Genomic DNA, 23482 nt, shown 5'->3' with positions numbered 1-23482 from the left:
AGCAGAAGTTGCTGTTCCTGCTCACAGGTATAAAGCCGTGTTTATAGTGAAGTGCCACTACAATACTAAACTCTTTAGAACACAGATGGATAAAACAGGGAAAAACTTTTAATAATCAACAATTCTTCATTGCAGCTGGTGCTGTAAGATGCTGGTGGCAAACAGTACATGAACCATTACACGTGTTACGAGGGAAATGGCTGCAGTCCTCATTGCAAGCAGTGAAAGAGAACTAACGTAACACGTTATTTTAATACAATCCTAAATGTTGACTGCTCTGTAATGGATCGCAACGTGTGTACTTTTGGGACATAAAGTATCACACTCCTCATTACAAATGAAAGTAGTGGAGACACCAGGAATCCTCAATCATCTTCCATCAATGTTCTTAATGATTTACAGTATTTAAAACACAAAGGGCACATTCTAACGATTTATTTTATCCTACAATAAATCTGTGATTCATCCTCAGTAGCCAGATGCAAAGACACGGGTGAATAACGCCATTCATGTGGTGAAAAACAGGAATAACGGCTCAGCGAAAGCACTTCCCTACCCTGTCAGTGAGGCCCGGGGCGATGGGGATCGGCTCGCCTGCACTCAAGGCCACTGCACGCCGTCCCCGCTGGCCTCCTCGCCGCTCGGCCGCCCTCCCTCAGCCTCTGTGGGAAGGCAAGGTGCCGGCAGAGAGACCGGCCCCCCCCCGCCGCTCCCTGTGCGCCTCGCACCTCAGCCGAGCGCCCGCCCGCCACCTTCCCGCCCAGCAGGACAAAATGGCGGCGGGCCCCCGACACTGAGCGCCTCAGAGGCGGGAGGCCCCGCCCCGCCGGCCCCGCCCCGCGCACGCGCGCCCCCGCGGCGCGCCCCCGCGGCTCGGGAGCGCGCCCCGCCCTCCCCTCCCTCCCGCCCGCCCGCCCGCGCCCGCCGCAGCGCCGCTCCCTGCAGCTGCCCGGCGGGGTGTGGGGGAGGCGGCCGCTCGCTCCCGCCCGCCCGTCCGCCGCCCTGCAGGCCGCCCCGGTCCCCTCAGGTAGGTGCGGGCCGGGCCCGCGCCCCCCGGCCCCTTCTCCGCGCGGTGGGAGGCGGCGGGCGGGCAAGATGGAGCCGCGGCCGGCGGGGGAGGGGAGCTCCGCTCCGCTCCTCTTCTCTCCTTTCCTCTCCCCTCCCCCGCCGGCCGCGTCCAGCCCCGCCGCTGAGGGGGATCCCCCCACCGCCACCACCCGGGTCTCCTCACGGGGGGGCTCCGCCTGCGGGAGCCCGGCCCCCCAGGGCCGCGGGAGGGGAGCTGCGCCATCGCCGCCCCGTCCCGCTGCCCCCCTGCCCGGGCCGGGGGGGGAGCCGGGCCGTGCCGTGCCCTGAGCCGGGGGGAGGAGGCCGCACCCTGGGCCGAGGCGGGGAGGTTGGGACGGGCTCTGTTTCTTGCCACCCACGCGAGACAGGTGACAGTCGAGGCGAGGGACACCCCCGCGCCGTGACCCCAAGCGCGGTGGTGGCGGCGGGGCCGGGGCAGGAGGGAGCCGCGCCGCCCCTTTGTCCCCTCAGCTGGCCCTTGGCCTCCTCAGGTGGAGCTGGGGCCTCCTGCTGCGCTCTGGAATTACTAATTCCCTTCAGCACCCCCAGCCCTCGTGCGAGGGGATAGCGAACATGCCGTGCTTTTTACTTAGAACGTATTTCCATTACCGTGTGGGATCTTCATACACGCACACAGTGCACGGATGTATTTCCTTGACATACGAAGTAGCGTCTTGCCTTCGTTCCCCTGCGCGTCAGGGTCTTTGGGTTGTCTCTGGTTATGTTCCTCCTGTGCCTCTTTGCGTTCTCATGTAACGCGTGTCGCTGATGTGTATTTTTGTCGATAGTTACAGATAGTTTAATGCATCCTTATTTGTGCATAGCCCTTCTGGGGTAATTAATTAGTGAATAGTTCCACCTTTAATTTGCATGCGTTTCTCTCTGGGTATCTCTATAGAAAGTAGAAGTCATTTTGATCCATGTGGTTTTTATTTTTGTAAAATGAAAGGGTAGAAGAAACACCTGGTTAATATATTTCTTAAATTACAATTTATTTCTATTTCAGATGCCACAGTTTCTCTTCCAACTTTTTTTTTGCCTGTATCCTTCAGGTTTTAGATGCAACCTTAAACAAAAAAAAAAGTCCTGCTTGTTTTTTGTCCATTGACCACTGTTGAACAGATTCAACAAGTGGACTTTATCTTTCTGCAGCCTGGCATAAGCTTGCTGCAGTGGCCGTGTTTGGGTGTGTTGACAGGTGTCCGGAGCCTTTCGCACTAGTCCTGTCACAGAGAAACGCCGTGGAAGTGCACGTCAGGAATGAGATGTTTGATCCATCTCTTAAGCTTCAAAATCCTTTTGTGGGAGGCAGCTAGAGAAAGAGGAGAGGGTAGGTGAGAACACCCACGGAGATGAATGAGCACCTCTTACCTCTCCGAGCTATTGTTCTAGGCTGCAGCGAGGGCTGTTCCCTGGGGAGAAGAGTGGGTGGGCAAGAACACCCACGGAGATGAATAAGCATCTCCAGCTCCTCAAAGCCGTTGTTCTAGGCTATGGTGAGGTCTGTTCCTCTTCACCTGGGAATAATTCCTTAAGGTAAATGGACAGTTTCACAAACACTAATAATCCTTTCTTTATAAAGATCTACCTCCACCTGCTCCGTCATTCATATGCATATTTGGATTGCCTTGAACTTTGGTAGTTACAGAACCACAGAATAATCAGGGTGCAGTTTCACAATTTTACTCTTCTAAGCCAGTCTGGCCTGATGGATGCTTTGATTCTGTGCTGCCCCGTCCCCAGCTGTGGGGTTGGTTTTACCCCAACCTCCATTCCCTCTGCTGTGTTTGGGACTCGTCATACCCTTCATTCAGGTCATCTTAGTCCATTAAGTTGTTAAAGTCATCTTTTTGAGGTCTGGTTCGTTTTTTAACTAACTGGGACCAGTGGGGAAGTAGGGCAGTGGCAGCCAGGGAGTAACGTGGCTTAGGCTGACCTGGGACCTCAGTCTATCTCTGTGCTTCTCATTGAAATGTTTGTTTCTGTTCCTCCCTTGCCTCAGTGCCAGCCAACTGTTGCTTTTCCTTTCTTGTTGGATTAGTTTTCACCTGGGTCAGATCCCCAGTGTTGGTTTATCCTGCTCTTACACAATAGTTAGTATTGGCACAAGGACCGGGAACGTGGGAGGAGACAAAAGGGCAAGATTGTTCCGTTCAGAAAAAAATGCAGATTCAGGGTGGTTTCTATTGATTATGAAACCAAACTGTCAGTTGTGTCAGTGTAACTGGAGGTGCACACTTAATTAAATCATTGACCTGATCTTCCTTAATTTTTTTGAAGCTGTCTTAACCCTTTCAAGAGTCCCATTTCTCATCATCATGTGGTTATATGATCTTAATTTTGGGGTGGAAGAAGTCAGCTGACGTTCTTGCTGATGTTAGCATCTAGTGAAACTCTGCCCTTAGATATGACTGACTTGTTTTTTAAGGTTAGAAAGCCTAACAATAACTGGTTTGCCTGGTTTTGCAATCAAATCATGAATGATCCCTAAAAGTTGACAGTTTACTTGACCCTTAGCCTAGCTAGTGCCTGACGATATCTAATCTTTGTGAGAGCAGTGCTGATCTCTGTCTTTAATACAAAGCTGGTGCTTAGGCTCTGAAGAGCACTGTTTCTCCAAGGGTGTCTGAGTCAAAACACTTGAACTCCTGGAGGCACAGAGGTGCACCCAGGTTGCAGCTCGCTGGTAAGGAGCAGGAGTCACAGCCCCTCTGCAAGGGAAGGCTCCCCCTCTGCCTGGCATGTCTGGGGAGGAGAAATTTGAAGGAGGTGGGTGTATCTGCTCCAAATAACTCTTCCCTTAACTTCCGTCCTGTAAGAAAATGACCCTGGGTCACTGGGGGAAGGACTGTACTTTTAAGTTCTTGTATTGCTTGGGAAACTCTTAATTTCGTAGTCTTTTTGCATTAATTGAGAGAAAAACTGTTTCCAAAATTATGTTATCTCTTCAATTTGCAGTCTCATGTTGTCACGTAGTAGCCCTGGTGTAAAGAAATTGTTTCTTTTATATGGTTTTAATATATCTAATGTATTTTACCTAGTGTCAAATGGGAAAAATCGTATTACACAACTGCAGAAAGTGCTTCATAAGCACAGCTTGGAGAAACTGGTTATCTGGCCTCAGGAGCAGATTAGATTTCAAATACAGGTTCATGTGTTACGGTGTATGTTGTACCACTGATAGGATTTCATAGTTAGTATTTTTAAAATGTTTACTTTTATGGGAATACTCAAGGTAAGGTGCAACACTGTGAAAAGAAGCAGTTACAACGCTTTAAAAATCGGGTGAGGCCCTATTTTAGCAAGAGTTAACGTGTGGAAAAGGAGCTGACAATAAATAGGACGCTTGAAAAACATTTAAATTGATGTAATTCATTCTTTTAACTGAGCAATGAAAATATTTGTCACACCCACTATCCTGAGGGGGAAGAGCAGAACCAATACTGTATCTCTGTTGCAATCTTGAAATGGAAAATATTGCTGCTGCTGCTTGAACTCCCCCCTGCAAAGAAAATGAGCCCTTTGGTATTCCCCAGGGCCCGCAGCCCCTGCGCTGCCGTACGTGGCATAGAGCGTTCTTTATGCAGAGATCTTGAACAGAGCTGGTCCTGTGCTCCACGCCAGCGGTTTTAATCGGTAGAAGTGACGTTCAGGGTTCTAGTGCAGAAATAATACTTGTAGCTGCTTGGGTTTTTAATAGTATGTCATGTACTTTGTATGTGTTGGACGATGATGAAAATATACTGCTACAGCCTCCTACAGTGCCCTCAATACTGTTGAAACTGTTGCAAGCTCAGCGATGAAAAACTTCAGGAAAATAACCTTCATTAAAAGCAAAGCTGTCCCTGTTGGCGATAGGAGTTTACCTTTCCTGGTATTTGTTGTTTGAAAAGTTGTAATATAGATGTACTCCTAGTTTTGCTCTGATTGAAGCGTGTTTTACCAGAAGTCAGAAGCGCTTGCTGAGTCAGGTCTGTTCTGGTGCTAACTAGGCTGGGGTGGGTGAGACCAGAGCAGTTGCCTGCTTATGTTGCAACCTATTATTCTGCTTAATGCGGAACAGGTCCCATACCCAGTATAAAATATCTAACGAACAAGCGCCTGTTCCGGGGAGCTTGTGTACCTTCTCTGCTCATCAAAGTTTTCACCTTGTCTATGCTAAATTCAGCCCATGAAGAATGCAAAGGGTGTGATGTTTGAAAGCTAGAGACAGCATCGTTCACAACCGAGGAGGGTGTTTTTATGTAATGTGATTTGAGTAGCTTTGATCTTAAAGTTTTGTGTAGGGAACAGGACATGAATGGGGATTTCCTGCATAGTTTCAAGCCTAGAGAGAGATGGGCTATCGAAGGAACAAAAGTCTCAGCTGTGTGGTATGTTAACCTGTATTTAGGGATACAAGGATGCACTTTGTCCAAAACCTGTAATATCACTGGAATTAGGTGAAATTTCTCAAGTTTCTTGCTGTGTCTCTATTGCCTGTAATATGGTTTCTGTTTTATCTCCCAGCAGAAGAAAGCAAATGATATCAAGCTTGACTGAAATACAAAAAAATCTTAACGGCAGCCTTGTACGTTGTGTATTGACCGATCAGTGGCCTGGCTGTCATCTGGGCAAAACAAAACTTCAAACTCACCACTCCAGTGCTAAATCAGGTTAACTTTGCAGGAGAGTTGCAGTGCAGCTGTACTTTAAAAGGGGGGGATCATTACCATGTCCAGAAATCCCCCCGCAGCAAAGCTTTGCAGGTCCCGGATGGATGGTCCTGTTTTTTTCTTTATTTCTAGCAGCGGTGGAGCTTCTGTGCTTCATTGCATGGGAAGCTCTAATGCTGCCTGTCTTTTCCCAAAGCTAGCTTATCCAGTTGTCTCCTCCCTTCCCCAGCATTTGTATAGAAATAAATGACAGGATAGAAAAGGATCCATACAGAAAATCCTCTACAGCCACTTTACAGTAAAAATCTTTTTGAAAAATGACTAGATTTTGTTGCTACAATGCCTCATCTTAACCATTTGTTTACACAAAGACATTCAACCAGCCAGCTGAATCAGTTTAAAAACTGATTTAAGTAAACTATGGCAAGTATCTTTTATGTGTCTATTTACAGGTTTAAGACAACGAAGTTCTATTTTGCTGGAAACTTTTCTGGCCAGTTTTGTTTAAGAATGCTTGCACACAAAGTTGTATGTGTTTGGCTATACAATTTAGCTAGTGTGATTTTTAAATTGGCATAGTTTTGCATTTTATACCAATTCTCATTTACGCTGTGTATCTCCCTGCCAAGAAACCTGCTTCCACTCTACAGATAGACTCGCTACATTCTTTTATTCCCCGCTGTATTGTGAATGAAGTAAAATTATGCTGGAGATGTCCATGTTAGGATAATTAAGCTCAATTACAGATTTCCTTTTTAAAACTTTTCAGAAAAAAAGTCTTAAATCAAAAGCCACAGAATACGAACCTTGGCTACTACTTGAAATTTTCATGGTTTGATGAGAAATGGTGCAGAGGGGGGAAAAAGTATTAAAAAAAAAAATCCCGTTGGCAGTCTTCCACCAAGATTGTGGGGGGTTTTTTAAGCTTCCTCTTGTGAGAAATTTTAAACAGTTACTGATTTGTACATCTTTCTTTCATGAATTACAGTGATACTGGCTGTTGCCAGATGGAAGGTAAACTAGCATCAGCCAGGTTTTGTGTGTAAAGTTAGTGTTTGTCCGAGCTCTCGGAGATATTACAGTAGACACAAACCACATGCATATGGTGATGAAGCTCCAAGGCTTGGCAGTTACAGCAGGATATATTCACTGTCTAGGAGTACCTGTGGTGGTGCTCCCCAGGAAAGATGAATAGTGTCAGTAGGAAAAATCCCCCTGACTGTAATGAGGAGAAAAAGCAGAGAATGAGTGTAACATAGACAGGAACAAGTCTGAGTGGTGGTTGGTCTCCTGAGACGTAGCAGGGCTCCCCCCTTTATTCAGGGCTTTCTCCCTGCTGTGGTGTGTTCCTCAGATACTGGGCAGTTGAACTGATCCTTCTTTGTGGCAGTCGAGCTCGGAGCGGCTTTTTGGGGCCGAAGCCAGTATTCCTGTGTTTAAAGTGAGTACCGAGACAAGAATGCTGCTAACCGCTCCAAGTATCCTCTAGTGTATCAACAAACAGATGAATAGCCTTTCAGAGCCCCTGGGCTTACTCTCTCGGCAGCAAAAGTACATTATCAGAACCCTTATGTTTGCAATTATGTATGATGAAGAATGTCAGGTATTTTTTGTGATATTGTGGGGCCTGTTCCAGTGGGGTTAAAGGAAGGTAACATTTATTTGACTGCTAATTGTAGAAAACCTTAAGCTTCCTTTTTATTGCTGCACTGAAAAGTCTGTTTGGTCTCTTGACCTGTACCTTACTTTTTCTGTTCTTTGCTAAGTGCAGGCTTGCTAATTATTCTTAGTTGTTTGTTTGCTAGTCAACACCTGCAATAAAAGTGGTTTCATGTTCCACCATACCCCGTTCAACATGCTAGGACTGCAGCACTCAGATAATCTCTGCTAGAACCATTGAATATTTAGACTATATTACTATCATAATTTCACTATTTGACATAAAACCATATTCATATATTTGCACAAGAGTAATGCATACACTGTAATGTGCATTTGACAAGCCAAGGTAAATTGGGTGTTACAGCAGGGAATGTATCCATTGTAATCAGAAGCAAAGGGCACGGGGATTTACTCTGGGTAAACAGACTGTCTCTGCTGTGTGCTTTCTCTCTGGCTGGGAGGAGACATTCATAACTGCCAAATTAAACTCTACGATTGATTACTGAATTTAATTGGGTTGCTGTAGGTGATAGTCCAGAGCTACTGCAGGGAAAATACCATAAATCTTCCAGACCTTATCTACTAATTTACACTGGGAAGAAATATTTGGTGTCCTAAGCATGACTGTAGGGCGCAGAAATACTCCAACATGCCAGGTACTGCTTGGCTTAGTGTTGTCTTCATTATGGCGAAATATTATTATCTTAAACTGAGCTTATTTAAGTTGTAGAACCAATACAGTTGAATGGGTGAAATACCAAGTTGCTCCTTGAGTGCCTTGTTGGCTTTTTACAATATCACCACTATTAAGAAATTTGAGGTGGTATCTTTGCAGTTGGTATTTTTTAGTGTTGATGCTTCTAAAGTTTTACAATACCAGAAATATTGTGAATTGTGATTCTGCCTCTGTACGTAAGCTGCAGGGATTTGATACGATGGATGTAAGCATAACCAATTTACTTAGAAATAGTTGCTTCTAATTATGATGGCGACCATATGTGGTGCGTAGCAGCTGGACGTCAGTTTGTCCCTTGGAACCAGGGTTAGTCTGCAGTAACACGCAGGTGAGAGTCACCCTTCTACCGTCCTGAAGACAGGGCTTTGAGTCTTGTTTAAACAAGTAAGCCTCTGTAAACAGAGCACAGCTCAAGTTGGTTTTGTCTGAGGAAAAGAACAGGCTGTATAAAGCAGTTGCTGACCTGGATGGGCCATGTTTGTTTTCTGGAATATTTGGAGATGCGTGACAACATGCACGTCTGTAACAGGAGTCGTGTTGTTTTTCCCAAAGTTGTTGTCTCAGAGTTGTCATTACCAGCAATTTGTACCTGCTCTTCTAACTAGGACAGCATCGTGTCCTGCTCGGCCTGTTTCTCAGTTCTGGGGGAGTTACAAGTCGTCTTTCACAGACAGCAGCTGTGCAATCTAGCATCTTGTACTTTGTCACAGATTCATCTCATACCTCTGCTTTCCCAACTATGGCACCATTGTCTTTGCTGAATGCCTCACCTGTTTCTTTCTTTCACATGAATTGCAACAAGAAATGACAAAACTAATTAGTGTTTTATTAATTTGCTTCAGTTAAACCAAAAAACCCACCACGCTTTAGGAGCCTGTATCTACTAAATCAAGAGAGTGATACCATGTTTTTTTTCTTGGCTCACGGGTGATAGGTTAGTCTTAAAACAGCTAGAATTTAGAGGAGATTCAGTATGAAAGGTTTGGAAATCATGGTGGATGAGCGGATATTGTATCTCGGTTGCTGAAATGTTCTCCTTCAGTTCTTTAGCGTACTTCTTCCCTAATTACACCTGTCTGAATAGTACGTGGTTTAAACTGTCATTTTTAACTATGTGTAGAGGTTACCGTGCAAGTGAAAGCTTAATAAAACTAGTTTTAAAGAGTAATTTAGTGACATCTATACTGTTTACTAAAAATAGATGAAGTAGTTCGGACTAATTTTAAGAAAACAGAGGTCGCTTTTGAAAGATCCTCACTTGCGGAACGCTGCAGTATTATTATATATTGATACATATTTGTCTCTTATTTTTGGTAGAAAATGATGCACCCTGTTGCCAGCAGCAATACAGCGTTCTGTGGGCCCGGCAAGAGTTCTTGCCTTAACGAAGACAATGTGAGATCCGCCGATCAGTTTGACTTGTATGCCACGCAGCAGAGTAAATACAGCCACGCGGTCGGCCACAAACCCATCGCGTGCCAGAGACAAGATGCGCTCAACGAATCGCACTTGCAGACCACAAGTGGCAGGAATATAGAGACAAAAGATGAACTAAAGAAAAAGAAAAACCTCAACCGCTCTGGTAAACGTGGAAGGCCATCAGGGACCACAAAATCGGCAGGGTACCGAACCAGCACTGGTCGACCCCTGGGGACCACCAAAGCAGCTGGATTTAAGACAAGTCCAGGCAGACCCTTGGGCACGACTAAAGCAGCAGGATACAAAGTCAGCCCAGGCAGACCTCCAGGTAGCATTAAAGCTCTATCACGGCTTGCAAATCTAAGTTATACTTGTGGCAGTGCAGCTTTTCCCTATCCTATGGTGCATAACAGAGGAGTACATGCTGCTGGTGAAACTAGCAGCAAAATCAAACAGCCTAATGAATGAAAGGAGGGAATTAGTAACTCCTTACTAATCTGCTTTACTCTGAATTTTGGCATGTTTCTTGCATTTTGTTGTAGTGTTTGCCTGAGTTTCTAGATTTTATTTTCATTCAAATAATGCCATAGCCCACAGGTGCAATTCAGTAACTTTTAAAGCAATGTTGAGAAGGCACTGGTTTAAAGGGATTTTTGTTGGTTTTAAATCATAATTTATAAGAAAGTCTGAAGTGATGCATTATGCCTTCATGTCGATACTTGAGTATTGTCCACGTCCCTAGTTTTATGTTCAATTTCTGGTAAATCTAGTTGTGTGGTTAGTAAATCATTGAAGTAAGGAGGACAGAATTAGCAGGCTGTTGGTTGATGTGTTGGTTTGTGATGTGGCCTATCTTACAATAAGGAACTTGGCCAGATGAGTTCTTACCTGATGAGAAAAATTGATAAAGCAGCAAGCTACATTTTCCACTTTCTGCAGGAGCTTCTACAGACCTCAAATAGATACTTAAAAACTAACAAGCAAACTAAAAAAGCCCCACCTTTTTTTAAAGTGCTGATTTCAGGTAGTTTTTGGTTCTGGAGTTGTAGCATTAAGTTGATTTCAACTAATGCTTCAAAAATATTTTTGAAAATATTAAAGAAAACTGAGTGTTTGTACAACACATTGCAGCTTCACGGGCGCCTTATTAATGCAAACTAATTTGCCTGTAGGTGATAGCTGTTCTTTTAATTACGCTGTTACAGGATTCTGCTGTGTAATCTTGAAATGCCTAATAGTACATATACCAAACCACAAATCATTCTTTGAAATTTGAAATATTTTATAAGAAATTAAGTACTGTTCATCCTAGTTATGCACTTGGTTAATATTAAACAGTATGTTCTTAAACCTGTAAATAGCTATTTACACTCGTTTTTTGCCTTTAAACTCTGTGCTTAGGTGGCAACAGTTTAATAGCTTTTAAAGTATTAATCTATAATGTTTACAAATCAAACTTTTTTAATAGACACTGTTGCCAAGTTTTCAGACTTAGTTTTGCCAGATATTCCTGAAAATACAGTTATTTCGTTGTTTGACACTTATATAAGCTTCCATAACTTAAATATAGTATATCTACCAAAGGACACCATTTACATGATTTATAAAAGCAAACTGTATAGCTGATGCAAACAGGATGCAGTTTAGTGCACTGCTAGACCCCAGATATAAAGCAATTAATCTATGCATGCAAGCTGGAAAAAAATGTCGTTGGTTAACTATAAATACCTTTCTTGGCTGAAGCTAAAACCTTCCCTCCTTCCAAAAGAAACGTTCCATTTTTCAAGTGGGTGTGTTTAATTTTTTTTAAGTGAGAGAGTGTGAGTGTGTGTGTGTATGTGAAATACTTTAATCTAGACTTCAAAAAAAAAATCAGTCCTCAATGTTACATATTGTTTGTTCTAAATTTATTTTACTGGAATTAAAGCTTTTTTTGTTTTTTCCCCCTCATCTGGAAAAAAGTTTACATTTAAGTTGTTTCACGTATAATATGGTATTATGATAAATTTGTAGCTTCAAATACCTGGGGAGGGGGAATATATAGAGTTTAGGGAAGCGTATTTGGGTTAATTGAGCCTGTGCTGAATGAGTAATGATGCTGATAATTTTTGCTAACATAAATGCTTTTCTGGCCTGCTGTCATTTTGATGAGAACTCTTGATTTCAATGATGACAACTTAAGAAACAGATGTCATGTTTCATACCTTTTTTATCAGGAAAAAAGCAGCAAGCCTTCAGGTGTTCCAGTGATGCCTAACACATATTGAGCTGGACTTTATGCTGTACTTTACAATAGGTGTGTTGAATTGTTTTGGGGGAACTGTGTATGCACTGGCAACTAAGACAATGAACCTCAACTATACTGGATGGCTCCTTAGTCGATAGATGAACTAATGGCAGCTAAACTGCTACTAAAAAATAGTTTCTTCGTGCTGAAGCTATGAAATCCAGTTCTGTGTTCTGTTCCTCAACAAACTCGCAAGTCTGAAATTTAGCAGTCTGTCTCAGAACGATGTAACTTCTGACACATGCAAAACGCTAACGTGAGTTAATTCACCCTCAGGATCTGTGTTGTATTGGCTGTTTTTAATCAGATGATTTTTCAACAAAAGACTGCTTTTAAGTTCTTTCCTGAACTCAGCTGGGAAAGCAGTCCTCTTCAGCGGAATGTAGTCACTGCGGGAGTGTCCCACCTCGCTGGCAAGGAACGTGTTGCATGTCACCACTCTACCTTGGAGAAACTCCACTTCTTACCTCCTCCTGTTTATCCTGGTTGCTCCTGTTCCGTTCCTCACTTGTGCATCTACTCGACGGTGCTGTGCTGTGTGTCAGGAGATAATGCAGATATATTGCTGTTCTGCTAGTATAATGAATTTTGTATTCAAGTATGCTGATGAAATAATGAAATTATCTAAGCAATTTCTGTTCATTACAGTGTTTATTAATTATATCAGGTGGAATATAATCCCAGTAAAAAACAATTAACGTTGTCAGTTGTGAAATGAGGAGCATAAAGCAGAAAAGTGTTCAGAGAGTCTGTAATGGGCTGCTTGGCACTCCTGATTTAGCAAGGAGACCAGAAGTGCACTGCTGGGCATTTCCCAATTCTGGTTTATTTTACATCTGACTCTAGTTTACTGGTGCCGTGCAGTGAGGGGAAGAGAAAGAAGAAGTGAAGAGATTCAAAGTGAACTAGAAATGGAATTTTCAAATACTTCTGCTTCTCCTATGTATAATCTGCGGAATACCTTGTGCTTTTGTCAACGCTTTTCTTTCCATGAGAAACACTGAAACAGCATGTTAATGCCTAAACTTTATTAGTACCAGTGGGAAAACTGGCCTTTTCCCCCCATAGTATGAAAACATTATTGTAAGGTAAATTGCTTATTTTATATTATATATCATAATTCAGCTATTCATAAGCTAGGATCACTGTTGTGTGTTAACACTGTTCAGAAGATCTACATGTCAAGTTTGTTTTTAATAATTTCTTTTAATTATCAAGTTTCTAACGTCTTATTTATACATAAATGAAATGTATTAGCTTGCTATTATTCCTTAATGATGCTATACAAGTTCACTGTTTAATATACATATAGTAACTACTATTCAGTTTCTGATTAAATTTACTTAAACTTTAAAACCAAATAATTTTGCTACTATAAAGTCTTGCACTGGACATATTCAAGATGCTAGCACCGTATTTTGTCAGGAAAATATCAGATACCATCAAAAGTGGCTGGCTGATATCAAAGATAGTATTTTTAAAATCAGCAGTTAGCTTTGTCATTAAAGCAATGTTCTTTATATCTTGGATTTAGTTTAAACTAATCAAAAGAACTGTGTATCAAGAGCCATTAAAGATCTCTGTTCTGAATGAATTTATTTTCATTTTGTCTGAAAGATCTTAAGAGTTCAGTCAGGACATAACCAAGCCTTGTCAGTGAAAAGTGATGTGTCTGTCAAAAGAATTACCTGGAACTACAATACACAGAGTAATTCCGATGAGAATTTAACTCCCTCCCCCATTTTTGAAGAGCTTTAAAAGGCAGAGCGATGTGAAGTCATTTGTCCGATGGTTTCATTAGCTGTGACTCTGCTGTTCTTTGTTACATGTATAATAATGTTTCACGCTATACTTAGAGTTGGCAGTTAAAACAGTTGATAACAATCGTAAATACTTTGAACTGCAGACTTCATTTCTGACCACAAAAGTTTATTCTTCTCTATTTTAATGCATATATTTTAACACTGCTTAAATGTATTTATGACTTTAGTAGAGACTAGACCTTTCTCCTTGTGATTTTAATTTTTTTTTCCCCAATAGAAGAGTCTGTATTCTGAAATTTGAACCACTTTCTAATACTTTAATCTTTCATCATTTGCTTTTTCACAGGTTTACTTTGGGGGAAACAGTAATCTGTTAAATAACTAGTATCAGCACCCCGTCCTCTGCTGTAAAAAGCCTGATTAGATACTGTGTATGTTTTTATGTCCATGAACTTGAGCTACTCGTGTGCAATTATGTGTATGGGAATGGAGTAGTGTTCATGATCTGTATTTACATCATCATATGGATGTATATTTATTAATAAAGTTAATACTTTAAAACCTAACCATTTTTTCTCTGGGCTTTTTTTTTAATATCTTTTAAATTGTGGCTGTAGATGCCCTTTAACAGCGTTACCAGGCCGATGGCCTTAGCCCTTCTCTCTGGGAAATGGAAATGCTGTTTGTTCGCCTGACGTCTCAGTCGTAGTTAAGTGACTCGAACTGGCATTGAAATGTTTTGGTACACCTTGTACAGATTTCGCTGCAAATCCAGCAGCTAGTTGTGTTTGTCCCTTGCCTCCCTGAAGCGTAACTGAATCCGGCTGCAATAGACTGAGTCTGTTCATGCCTGTGTGGGCTTCAAAACGCACACAGGATTTGTGAGGGTTGGGAGGCCACTGGATTGTGTGATTTTTAAATTGAATAAATAAGCCCACCCTTTCAGTATTGCTTTCTGAATTCTAATATGTGTATCGCTTCTTAGAGGCAAGTCCCATATATTTGAATTGAGGCAAAAAGCCTGTATGAATTGCAACATATCAGAAAACAGAGGAATGTTGCTTATTTTTTAATGAATTGAAAATGCTGCTCCAGTAACTTAATTGTTCTTCTCCTTTCACTCAAATATGAGATGACAGGAGGAAAGGCGTTACAGCTATGTAAGCTGCTGATTTTTTTTTTTTCTCTGCACATGGAAATCAAATTGAGAGTACTCCTAAACTAAACTTTTCATGGAATGGTAGTAATTATTCATTACTCTGTGATGAATAAGAGGTATTTATCTCTGTATTCTAGCAATATTCCAATATATCTTTGTTGGTAGGATGTGCTCTGCATACCACCAAATACCTTTGTTGTTTTTTTTTGGTTTTTTTTTTCCTCTTTTTCTCTCTGTTGAAGTTTTTCAGTACCCTTGGAGGAAGATGGGCAGTCCTACCTACCAGAAGCTGCAATCTAGACTGCTGAGGTCTGCATCCTCCCCTTGCTCTCCAGCACCCTCTGTTTTCTCTTCCATGTACTTTCAAAGGCCGTGAATACATCTAGGGTTGAAACGTTTTAAATCTCAGTTGTAGTTATTTTGCAGACTCCTAAATTGCTTTTACCTGAAAAAAAAACCCCAACCAAACCTGATGCCTTTTGTTGTTGACCATTCTGGTAATTGTAAATATTTGGCTTTCGAGGTGACTATGTTCAGAACAGAGTTCAGCTACAGTCTGCTACATCCTGGTCTAAAAATCAGTTCCTGGATGTGATTCTTTGAGCAAAAGGGATTATTTTCTTGGTTGTAATGAAACCTTAAGTATTAGATGTTAAGTCAGTCATAAATGATATCGTACAAGAATACAGGCTTTTCAGCTCTGTTGGAAGTTGCTTGAGTGCTTCCATGGCTGCTGCATTATTTGCCATGTCATGAACCAAACGATAAAAGTTGCAGCACAGTCTGTTCCCCCGATACGTAGCCAGTGTGCAAGGCCAGGTGCAGTTGCTGACGACAGGGCCAGTTTATGATTTATTTATGCTAACAGACTCGCAGTGTTGGGGTGTCAGTGATGCAAGCTGGACATTTTGAAGGAGTCTTTAAGGTGGTTACATCTTTTAATATTTTAACTTATGTGTACGATGAGACGCCAAGGCTTTGGGGCTGGACTGGCATTTTTATGCTTTTGTACCTCCTCGGTGCGATCTCTTAAACTAGCACAAAGAGTACAGTGTGAATTAGTGATATTGTACCTATTAAATGTGCTGGCTCAACAGAGCGTGGTTTTGGACCAAGACAGACAAAGACTCTTCTTGGCAGTTAATCATTTAAAGCTGTAATGCCTAAAAGTAAAAGCCTGACTCGCTGCCTTGCATTGCATGCTATTTTTATCAGGGTTCTGCCTGTGGCTCTGTGTTTATTGTTTAACATTTAAGGGAGAGGAGTGGCCTGACCATACAGAATTGGCAGCCCAAAAGCTACCGCGTTCTGGAGCTGGCTCTCGCCCAGGTTCCCTGCATGGCCTAGGGATGGCAATGTCTCCTTTTTCCCCTCAGTAAAAAAAAAAAACACAGCAAAAGTATCTGCTTATCTTGCAGCGTTGCTGGAAGGAATCATTAGTTAACAACTTTTAACTACTTTGAAGCTGAAAAAATGTTGTGGAATTCTTAAGTGTTGTTTAAATGATCTGAGGCAGATAAATCTTCCTGCCTTTCATGTTGGTTTTTTCATACCACAAAAGCTTGTTCTAATTAGTGAAAAAATATCACAGTAACAATTAATGCAAGTTTGATTAGAGTAGGCCTTTGAGATGTGCGCAATACTAAAATGTGTTTTTACTGCTTCAAGTGGTCATATTTTTAAATAAAAATTTCCAACTGCAGCCACGTTGAGAAAACAAAGATTACAAAGCAACACACCCCAAATTTAGGTGTAGGTTTAAGTTGCTTGGGTGACCTCAGCCTATCTGCCTGACTTGAATGTTCTCACATTTTCTTCTGCCTCACCTTTGTGTTATTGAATATGCAGAATGTCATAACTCGGAGGCTGTCAGATTTATATGTGAGTGGAAACCTTGGTCTTGGTGAAGGTCCTGGCATTGCCCCTTTGTCCCAGTCAGTGTCCTCTTTCTCTCCTCCTCTGCCACATTGCCTGTGAAGGAGTTTGCTCAGTGGGACTGAAATCTGGGGGAGAGAAGTCCAGCTGCACACATCTAAGATGCACAAATGACCACCAAGTTTTGGTGTCTATTCATGGGTGCAACAAAAGACTCATATTCTGCAAGTCCTGCTCTTTGCTAGGTTTCAGATCATTCCCTGGCAAACAGAGCTTTTCTAATGTGTCCAAGATTTTTGAATAGATGCAAAACAATGTATTATTTTACTAGACCTTGTCCTGAAAACAGGCATTTGGCATTAAAAATCAGAAAAATGGAAGCCACTGAAAACAGTTGTGCAACAAAACTGGCAGGCATTGTTAGAAATGTGCCTTCGAATACTTTAGCACTGGGATAGTGCGTTTGTTTTGAGTTACATAAGATAAAGCCTGACTATAATTCTTGGGAGTTCATTCATGTTCCATTAACAGATTACTTATTATAGTCACCATAAAAAAGAATGAGGTTTTACACAAACCTTTTGATTTCTGCTATGGGAGGAAGGCTACTATGTTAGAATTAAATCCACAGAACTGTTCTGGATGGACGCGCACTGCCAGAAAGCTATCTGTTATTTTAAAGGTTTGGAATATCATCACTTGTATTTGAGATCAACACCAGCCAGGACTGCGGTACGGGAGACTCTAGGCCTTGACAGCAGAGTCCAGAGCGGTGAACTCATGCAGTCCCTGGCCAGAAGGAAAATCATTTTCCAGCTGAAAATGCCACTTTACCTAAACTCAAAGGTGAGGACAATTGGAAACGGTGTGGCTTTTTCCTGACTAGTCTGCACCAACTCATATTCCTTATGTACTCTTGCTTTCAAGCCTGTTTGGTCTGCAGCAGTTGGTCTAATTATTTTCCCTCTATGTGCAAACCTCAGATCTTTAAGCTATTATGTCCTCAATATTAATGCTTATGCGAATTGGACTTTGAAAGAAAAAATTTCAAGCAAGAAAATGTGCACCATAAGAAAGGACAGCGTTGGAGAAGCGTCCCTTAGTAAAAAGACAGAAATCCCATTTCTGTAATAAAGCTGACAGCTATCTTTACTTATATGTATGTACAGTGTTTTCCTTGCTTTTTTCCAATATGTGTGTGTGGTTCATACTCTCTTAGGGCATAATTTTCACTCACTTTTTGACAGACACAAAATTTCAGCAACATCTCATTGTGCGGTGCTGGCAGTTTTAAGGAACACTGTAAAAAAAGGGGGTATCGGGATTTGAAGTACATGTTCAGTTTCAAAATGCCCCAAATACTCTTAAAGCTTAACTATTAAACTGAAAGCAAGTAAGAACTAATTCTGTGACAGGAGGACTATTATCTTATTTCCTAAAAAGAAATACCAGACCATTTATCTATCCTTTCAGCTTGGGAGCTTTCAAGTAAGAACTAATTCTGTGACAGGAGTATTATCTTACTTCCTAAAATAAATACCAGACTATTTATCTCACCTTTCAGCTTGGGAGCTTTGGTAGATATGCTGATGGACAAGAGCTCATCCTTTCTTTTTGGCTTTAAAAAATACACCTTTAGTTTGCAGACTTTTACCCCAGCCTGAGTTTACGCTGAAGTTTAGTTTCCATGTGAAAACACATCCCAAACTGCGCTTCTCTATAGCGGGCAAACAGATGTGGCTGTTGGGAAGTCCTGGTCACAGCAGGCCCTTAGGGCTGTGATCTGGGTTATACCAAAACACGCTTTTGGAACGAATTACAGGGTGCGTTTCTGTGCCCTCTCAATTACCCTTCAATCATAACATCCTGTCAAGTCCTCGGGACGACATTTCCCTCGTTGCAAGAATCTTCGACCTGAACTAATTTAAATCAACAGTGAGATGCCTGCCGACCTCCAGCAGCGTCAGCAGACCGACACTTCGGACACTGCGTTCCACCGGCTCCCGTGACACTGGGTCCTAAAGCCGTCGGTGGGCTTGGCCCTGGGCCGCCGTGCTGGGAGGCTCAGCGGCGCTGACAGAGACGACTTGGTTAAAAACAAACCGGTCTGTTAATATCGGCAGGGGCTGGGACCCGAGTTGAATTCTGCCTCGCTGCTTTGCACTGAGCCCCAGCAGGTTTCCGTCTCCTCACGTGAGAATCTTTTGGAGCTCGCAGACGAACGCGGCGGTGGCGATCGTGTCCCCGCCGCTGCGGCCTGCGCTTCCTCCCTCCGAGCCCTCCCGCCACAGAAGTTCTGTGACTGGAGCCGGTCCCTGGGCGGAGCCGCGGCCCCCCCGCCCCGAGCCAAGACAAGATGGCGGCACGCCGCCCTTGCGGCGCTACGCACGCACGCACGGCGGGGGCACGCCGGAAGCGGAAGTGTCCCGGCGCTCCGGCGGAAGTGGCCGTTGTCCGGGGAGACGCAGCGCGGCGGCGGCCCGGGCCGCGCCGAGGATGTGGCGGCTGCTGCTGGCGCTGGCCTGGCTCGGTGCCGCCCTTCCTGCAGGTGAGACCGGTGGGCTTCGGCGCTGGCAGCTGCCGTGGGTGCTAGGGGTCGGGTGGTGTGTGCGGGGCCTCCCCGCGGAGGCCGGCGCTCGGCCGCAGCGCGGAGCTGACATCTCCCTCCTGACGCAGGGGCGGTGACGGAGCAGAGCGCCGGCGAGCAGCCCCGCTCCCCCGGGGATGGCTCCGCGCAGGACGGCGGCGAGCCGGTGCGGTACCGGACTGCGGAGATGGCGGACGCGATGCTGGGCAGCGGGCTCCCCGCGCAGCAGGCCGTGGTGCTCTCGGTGGTGCCGGGGGAGGTGAGGGCCGGCCAGGCCGTCGCCAAGGGGGCTTGTGATGGAGGCGATGAGTGCGGCGTAGGGAGCGGCCCTGCGGCCCCCCTCGGCCAGGCGGGCAGCCAGGGCCGGGAGCAGGCCGCGCTGGAGACGGTGCTGCCTGCGCCCGCCGAGGAGTCGAATAGCACCGATAGCGCCAAAGCTCCCAAAGTGAACTGCGAGGAGAGAAACGCGACTGGCATCGACCGCTTCACGCTGCAGATCCTGAACGTGTCTCAAGTAAGCGGATCACCCGTCTGCACTGCTTGGTGGTGATCTGAACGCGTGAGGGTGGTGGGAGATGCCCCATCAGCGCCGTGTGTGTGTTTCTGTCAGCGTTTGACTTGGTGAATTTCCATGTGAAAAGTCCTCTGAAAAGAGAGAATGAAAAAGAGAAAATTGTCTGGGCGAGGAGGTGTTTTGTGTCGTTCTGAGCAGAAAAAAATGGAGATACAGCTCAGTCCACATGCCTGTGTCTCTCACCCATGTGCCTGCAGTGAACTGTCATCTTTTATGCTGCGTGGAATTAGTGTCTCTCTCTGAAACCGTTAATGGCACTTATTGTCAGTGCCTGTTTCTAGTTTGTTTCTTCTAATGATTATGTATGTATATACTTTTAAGTAGTAAACTTTTCAAACAGCCTTCAGAAAAGATTAAGTACAATTCCCCATGTGTTTTAAGAAGATTAAAAAGATGTGCAGCTGCTTGAAATATTGTCAAGTGTCTAATCGATTGCTGAATGATGCATTCCTGTGTAGAAATTAACTCTTGTTAAATGTGTAATCATCCGTGTTTGTCTTCTGCTTTCTCTAAGGACCTGATGGAATTCTTAAACCCAAATAGTAGTGACTGTACGTTAGTCTTGTTCTACACACCGTGGTGCCGCTTTTCTGCCAGTCTGGCACCTCATTTTAACTCTTTACCTCGAGCGTTTCCAACCCTTCGCTTCCTGGCTCTGGATGCATCTCAGCACAGCAGGTAACTCACACTTCCTGTGCTCTAGCATCGGTTTATTTCTGTTAGCAAGCTTTGTGTTTTAAAAACAGGAGTAAATTATTTTTTCTTATAAAGTGACAATTTAATTCAGTAAAACTGACACTTCCTGTATTGTGACTATCTTTGTTTCTTCCTCCGGTAGATTTCTTTTCCTTCATGCTTTGTATTTACTTTATGTCCAACAGTTTATCAACTAGATTTGGAACTGTTGCTGTACCAAATATCCTCCTTTTCCAAGGTGCTAAACCTATGGCTAGGTTTAATCATACAGACAGAACGCTGGAAACACTGAAAGACTTCATTTTTAATCAAACAGGTATGTAAATCAGCGCTGATGTGTCAGTAAGGAAGAACAGGCTGGCTTTGAGCTCCAAGCTGGGCTTTCCTCTCCCTACTGTTTGTTCTTTAAAATGAATTTCATGAAGACCCTTGAGAAGACCTGGTAGAGGTTTATATAATCAGTTGCTGGATTTTGGGGCATGCTGAAAGCAGAAACTCAACTCCCTGGGCTGCTGTCACGGAGTAGGGGGAAACAGTGGGGTTTAACTGGAGAGGGTGCTAGAAGGATGGGCTAATCTTCCTGCCCAAATACTTCATTTGGGAATAAAGACAGATGAACCCTGGGATTGTTGCCAGTGCCACATAAGGCTGACACCAGCTAGGGGATAGGACAGTTTCAGTTCTTGTGCTGGAAGAGACAAAATGATTCCAGTTTCCATGATCTGGCTGTCCACGTTGTGAGCTTAGCACCAACCAGCTCTCTGGTCCTTCTGTGCTTCTGTAAAGAAAACCAAAACAAACAAATAAAACATACATAGGCCTATGAGGGCCTTCGTTAGAGACCATAAATTGTTACATTTGCTAATACAGCAGAAATACTCAAAATAACACAGAAACTCCTCCACAATTAAAAACCCCTGCTTACACAAGGCTGTGCTGTGGAAGGATGGAACAAGCCTCCTATTATGAAAATACACATAAAAATCAATCTGGTTTTATGTAAATAAACTGTATGCTAGATATACTTTAACATACAAGGACAATCTCGCCAAAGTTTTAGATCAAACTGTACAAGCACCTCAGTCTGAGAACAGGAACAAAGCTCCAAATAGAACCAACCAACTTCTCTGTATTTAGGGATTATTACTGGTGCTGATCAAGGGCTTTTTTTTTTTTTTTTTTTTTTAAGGTATAGAAGCTAAAAGCGACGTGTCTGTGACCCAGGAAGACTGGGAGGGCCCCCTGCCTAGTGTTCTGACAAAAGGCATAGACTGGCTGCTTCTCTTTTCTTTGCTCTTCCTGGCTAGCTTTGTCATGTACGCTACTGTTCGAACGGAGAGCATTCGGTGGCTGATTCCAGGACAAGAGCACGAACATCAGGAATAATCTGAGGTGCTGAAATAGGGAGAGAATTTCCCATGTAGCGGTAAAGCTGGAATTGGTACGGACTAGAAGTACATAAAAATGAACTGTTGAATTTGTTGGTTGTAATTTATAATCTTGACTAAAAATCTGCTTTATTTATCAACTACTGAATCTGTAAACCAAATTCGAGGCGATTAATGTGGTAAGTAAACAAATATAAAAAAAAATGAACTAAAAAATTTATTAAGCTGCTCTGATCAGCTTATTTTTCATGGACTAAAGTCTGTAAATAGGTGATACAGTTCTATTTTGCTCTTCTGAAGAGGTCCCTGCGCTTTGTAGACGGAGTAAGATGTTGCCAGCGTGTTGGCCTGTACATGTGGCAGTTGCCTCTGCTCTGGTGCAATCTGTGGATCTTTTACAAGATCCTGCAGATGTATAAACTAAAGCTTCCGTGTGGACGAGGTGTAAGCGCCACAGAATTGGGATGTGTTGGCCCACACAGATCATACTTGTTTTTTGTCTCATATATTCCCAAAATATAAGTTTTAAAGGAAGATGCTGGTGAATGGTGATGTTGCTAAATTAGTCTGTCAGTAAAATGAACTATGAAGAAAAAGATGTTTTAAAAAAATAGTGTACTTCAGCTGAGTTATTCCATTGTATGCCAGCAATAACAATTCAAAAGCGTGTTACATGACCCTTGGCAGGGTGATGCTTTCCTGCCCTTGGTGCTGGGGTTAGATGCTGGTTTCCTTCCTCACTGTGCTCTGTGAGTTTTGACTCAGTAGCAGTTCTCTGTAAGATTTAGCATCACTTCCAAAGCTCACTTCATTATTTTTGTGTGTATATACACAACTTATTTACCACATTCCTATAAAATTAAATTGCATTCGTTGTCCTTACTGTTTTTTTTAAAAAATCAAGTTTTTAGTGTAATCTTTTAAACTGCTTTCTTACAGGACTAAAACCATGCAACTTCTGAAGTACGGATCAACTGCTTAAATTAGTGAGGCCAGTCTGGAGACTTATTTAAATTTCTGGTAGCGTGTTTGCTGGTTGCACAGTCTTCAGCTGAGCCAACATAAAGAATTAATACGGTTTTTAGTTATAATTAGTATGGAAGACTTCGAATAAGGTAGGGACCGGTATAATTTGATTGAACAGCATTCTGCACACGGTGGAGACTTGCTGTGGTACCTTGATTGGAAGCTTTTGAGTGCAAATTTAAGCTAAGAAGAAACAAAGATTGCTTTAAGATTTATTGTTTGACAAAGAGCTCATATCCCTGCAACATCATTCTTCAGGTATTTTTCTGGTGGCTGTATCTTTCTCCCTTTGGAAAGTCGAGGTCCTGTATTTCTGTGTGTTAAAAGGGAAATGCACTGATAAAACTTTGGTATGACTGCAGATAAAATTAGGAAGTATTTTATTAATAAATACTCATGATTTTGAATGATAAATTGGAACATTCTTGCCTTTACCATCCAGTTAGAGAGGCCCAGGGCTGTTAATTCTCTCCCTACCCCCGACCAAATAGCGATGTCTATAATAACGGTGCTGCCTCTGCTCCAAAAAGAGCCGATTTCGGTGCCATCCCGGGGCACCGAAAAGGAAGCGGCCTTGCTCGGATTTA

General features: G+C 43.2%; 2 protein-coding genes across 3 annotated transcripts; both read left to right on the top strand.

Moving 5' to 3' along the window:
* The first annotated feature begins 909 nt into the window (after positions 1-909).
* C12H5orf24 (chromosome 12 C5orf24 homolog) lies at positions 910-14156 on the top strand. Of its 2 annotated transcripts, XM_074916196.1 has the most exons (3): positions 910-1027; positions 9439-9868; positions 11757-14156. In XM_074916196.1, the coding sequence occupies exons 2-3, from the start codon at positions 9442-9444 to the stop codon at positions 11795-11797; spliced, it is 468 nt and encodes a 155-aa protein (XP_074772297.1). In that variant the 5' UTR covers positions 910-1027; positions 9439-9441; the 3' UTR covers positions 11798-14156. The 2 variants fall into 2 exon arrangements, with proteins under 2 accessions (XP_074772297.1, XP_074772296.1); XM_074916195.1 differs by lacking the exon at positions 11757-14156 and having other exon boundaries at positions 9439-11750.
* A 4901-nt stretch (positions 14157-19057) lies between these two features.
* Positions 19058-22741, top strand: TXNDC15 (thioredoxin domain containing 15). The gene is made up of 5 exons (XM_074915879.1): positions 19058-19172; positions 19301-19725; positions 20300-20463; positions 20667-20797; positions 21671-22741. Exons 1-5 carry the CDS (start codon positions 19121-19123, stop codon positions 21865-21867), a joined length of 969 nt encoding a protein of 322 aa, XP_074771980.1. The 5' UTR covers positions 19058-19120; the 3' UTR covers positions 21868-22741.
* Positions 22742-23482: the final 741 nt, after the last annotated feature.

This window comes from Athene noctua, chromosome 12 (genome assembly GCF_965140245.1).
Source record: "Athene noctua chromosome 12, bAthNoc1.hap1.1, whole genome shotgun sequence".
Taxonomy (NCBI): domain Eukaryota; kingdom Metazoa; phylum Chordata; class Aves; order Strigiformes; family Strigidae; genus Athene; species Athene noctua.
The sequence above is the reverse complement of the archived record's forward strand: the minus strand, read 5'-3'. Positions and strand labels throughout refer to the sequence as shown.

Bases quoted from the DNA above. Each gene is read 5' to 3' on its own strand.
- C12H5orf24 (XM_074916195.1), top strand. From the start codon at position 9,442: ATGATGCACCCTGTTGCCAGCAGCAATACAGCGTTCTGTGGGCCCGGC.
- TXNDC15 (XM_074915879.1), top strand. From the start codon at position 19,121: ATGTGGCGGCTGCTGCTGGCGCTGGCCTGGCTCGGTGCCGCCCTTCCT. The intron at 19,173-19,300 runs GTGAGACCGGTG...CTCCTGACGCAG, and splicing joins CGGTGCCGCCCTTCCTGCAG to GGGCGGTGACGGAGCAGAGC. The intron at 20,464-20,666 runs GTAACTCACACT...TATGTCCAACAG, and splicing joins GATGCATCTCAGCACAGCAG to TTTATCAACTAGATTTGGAA.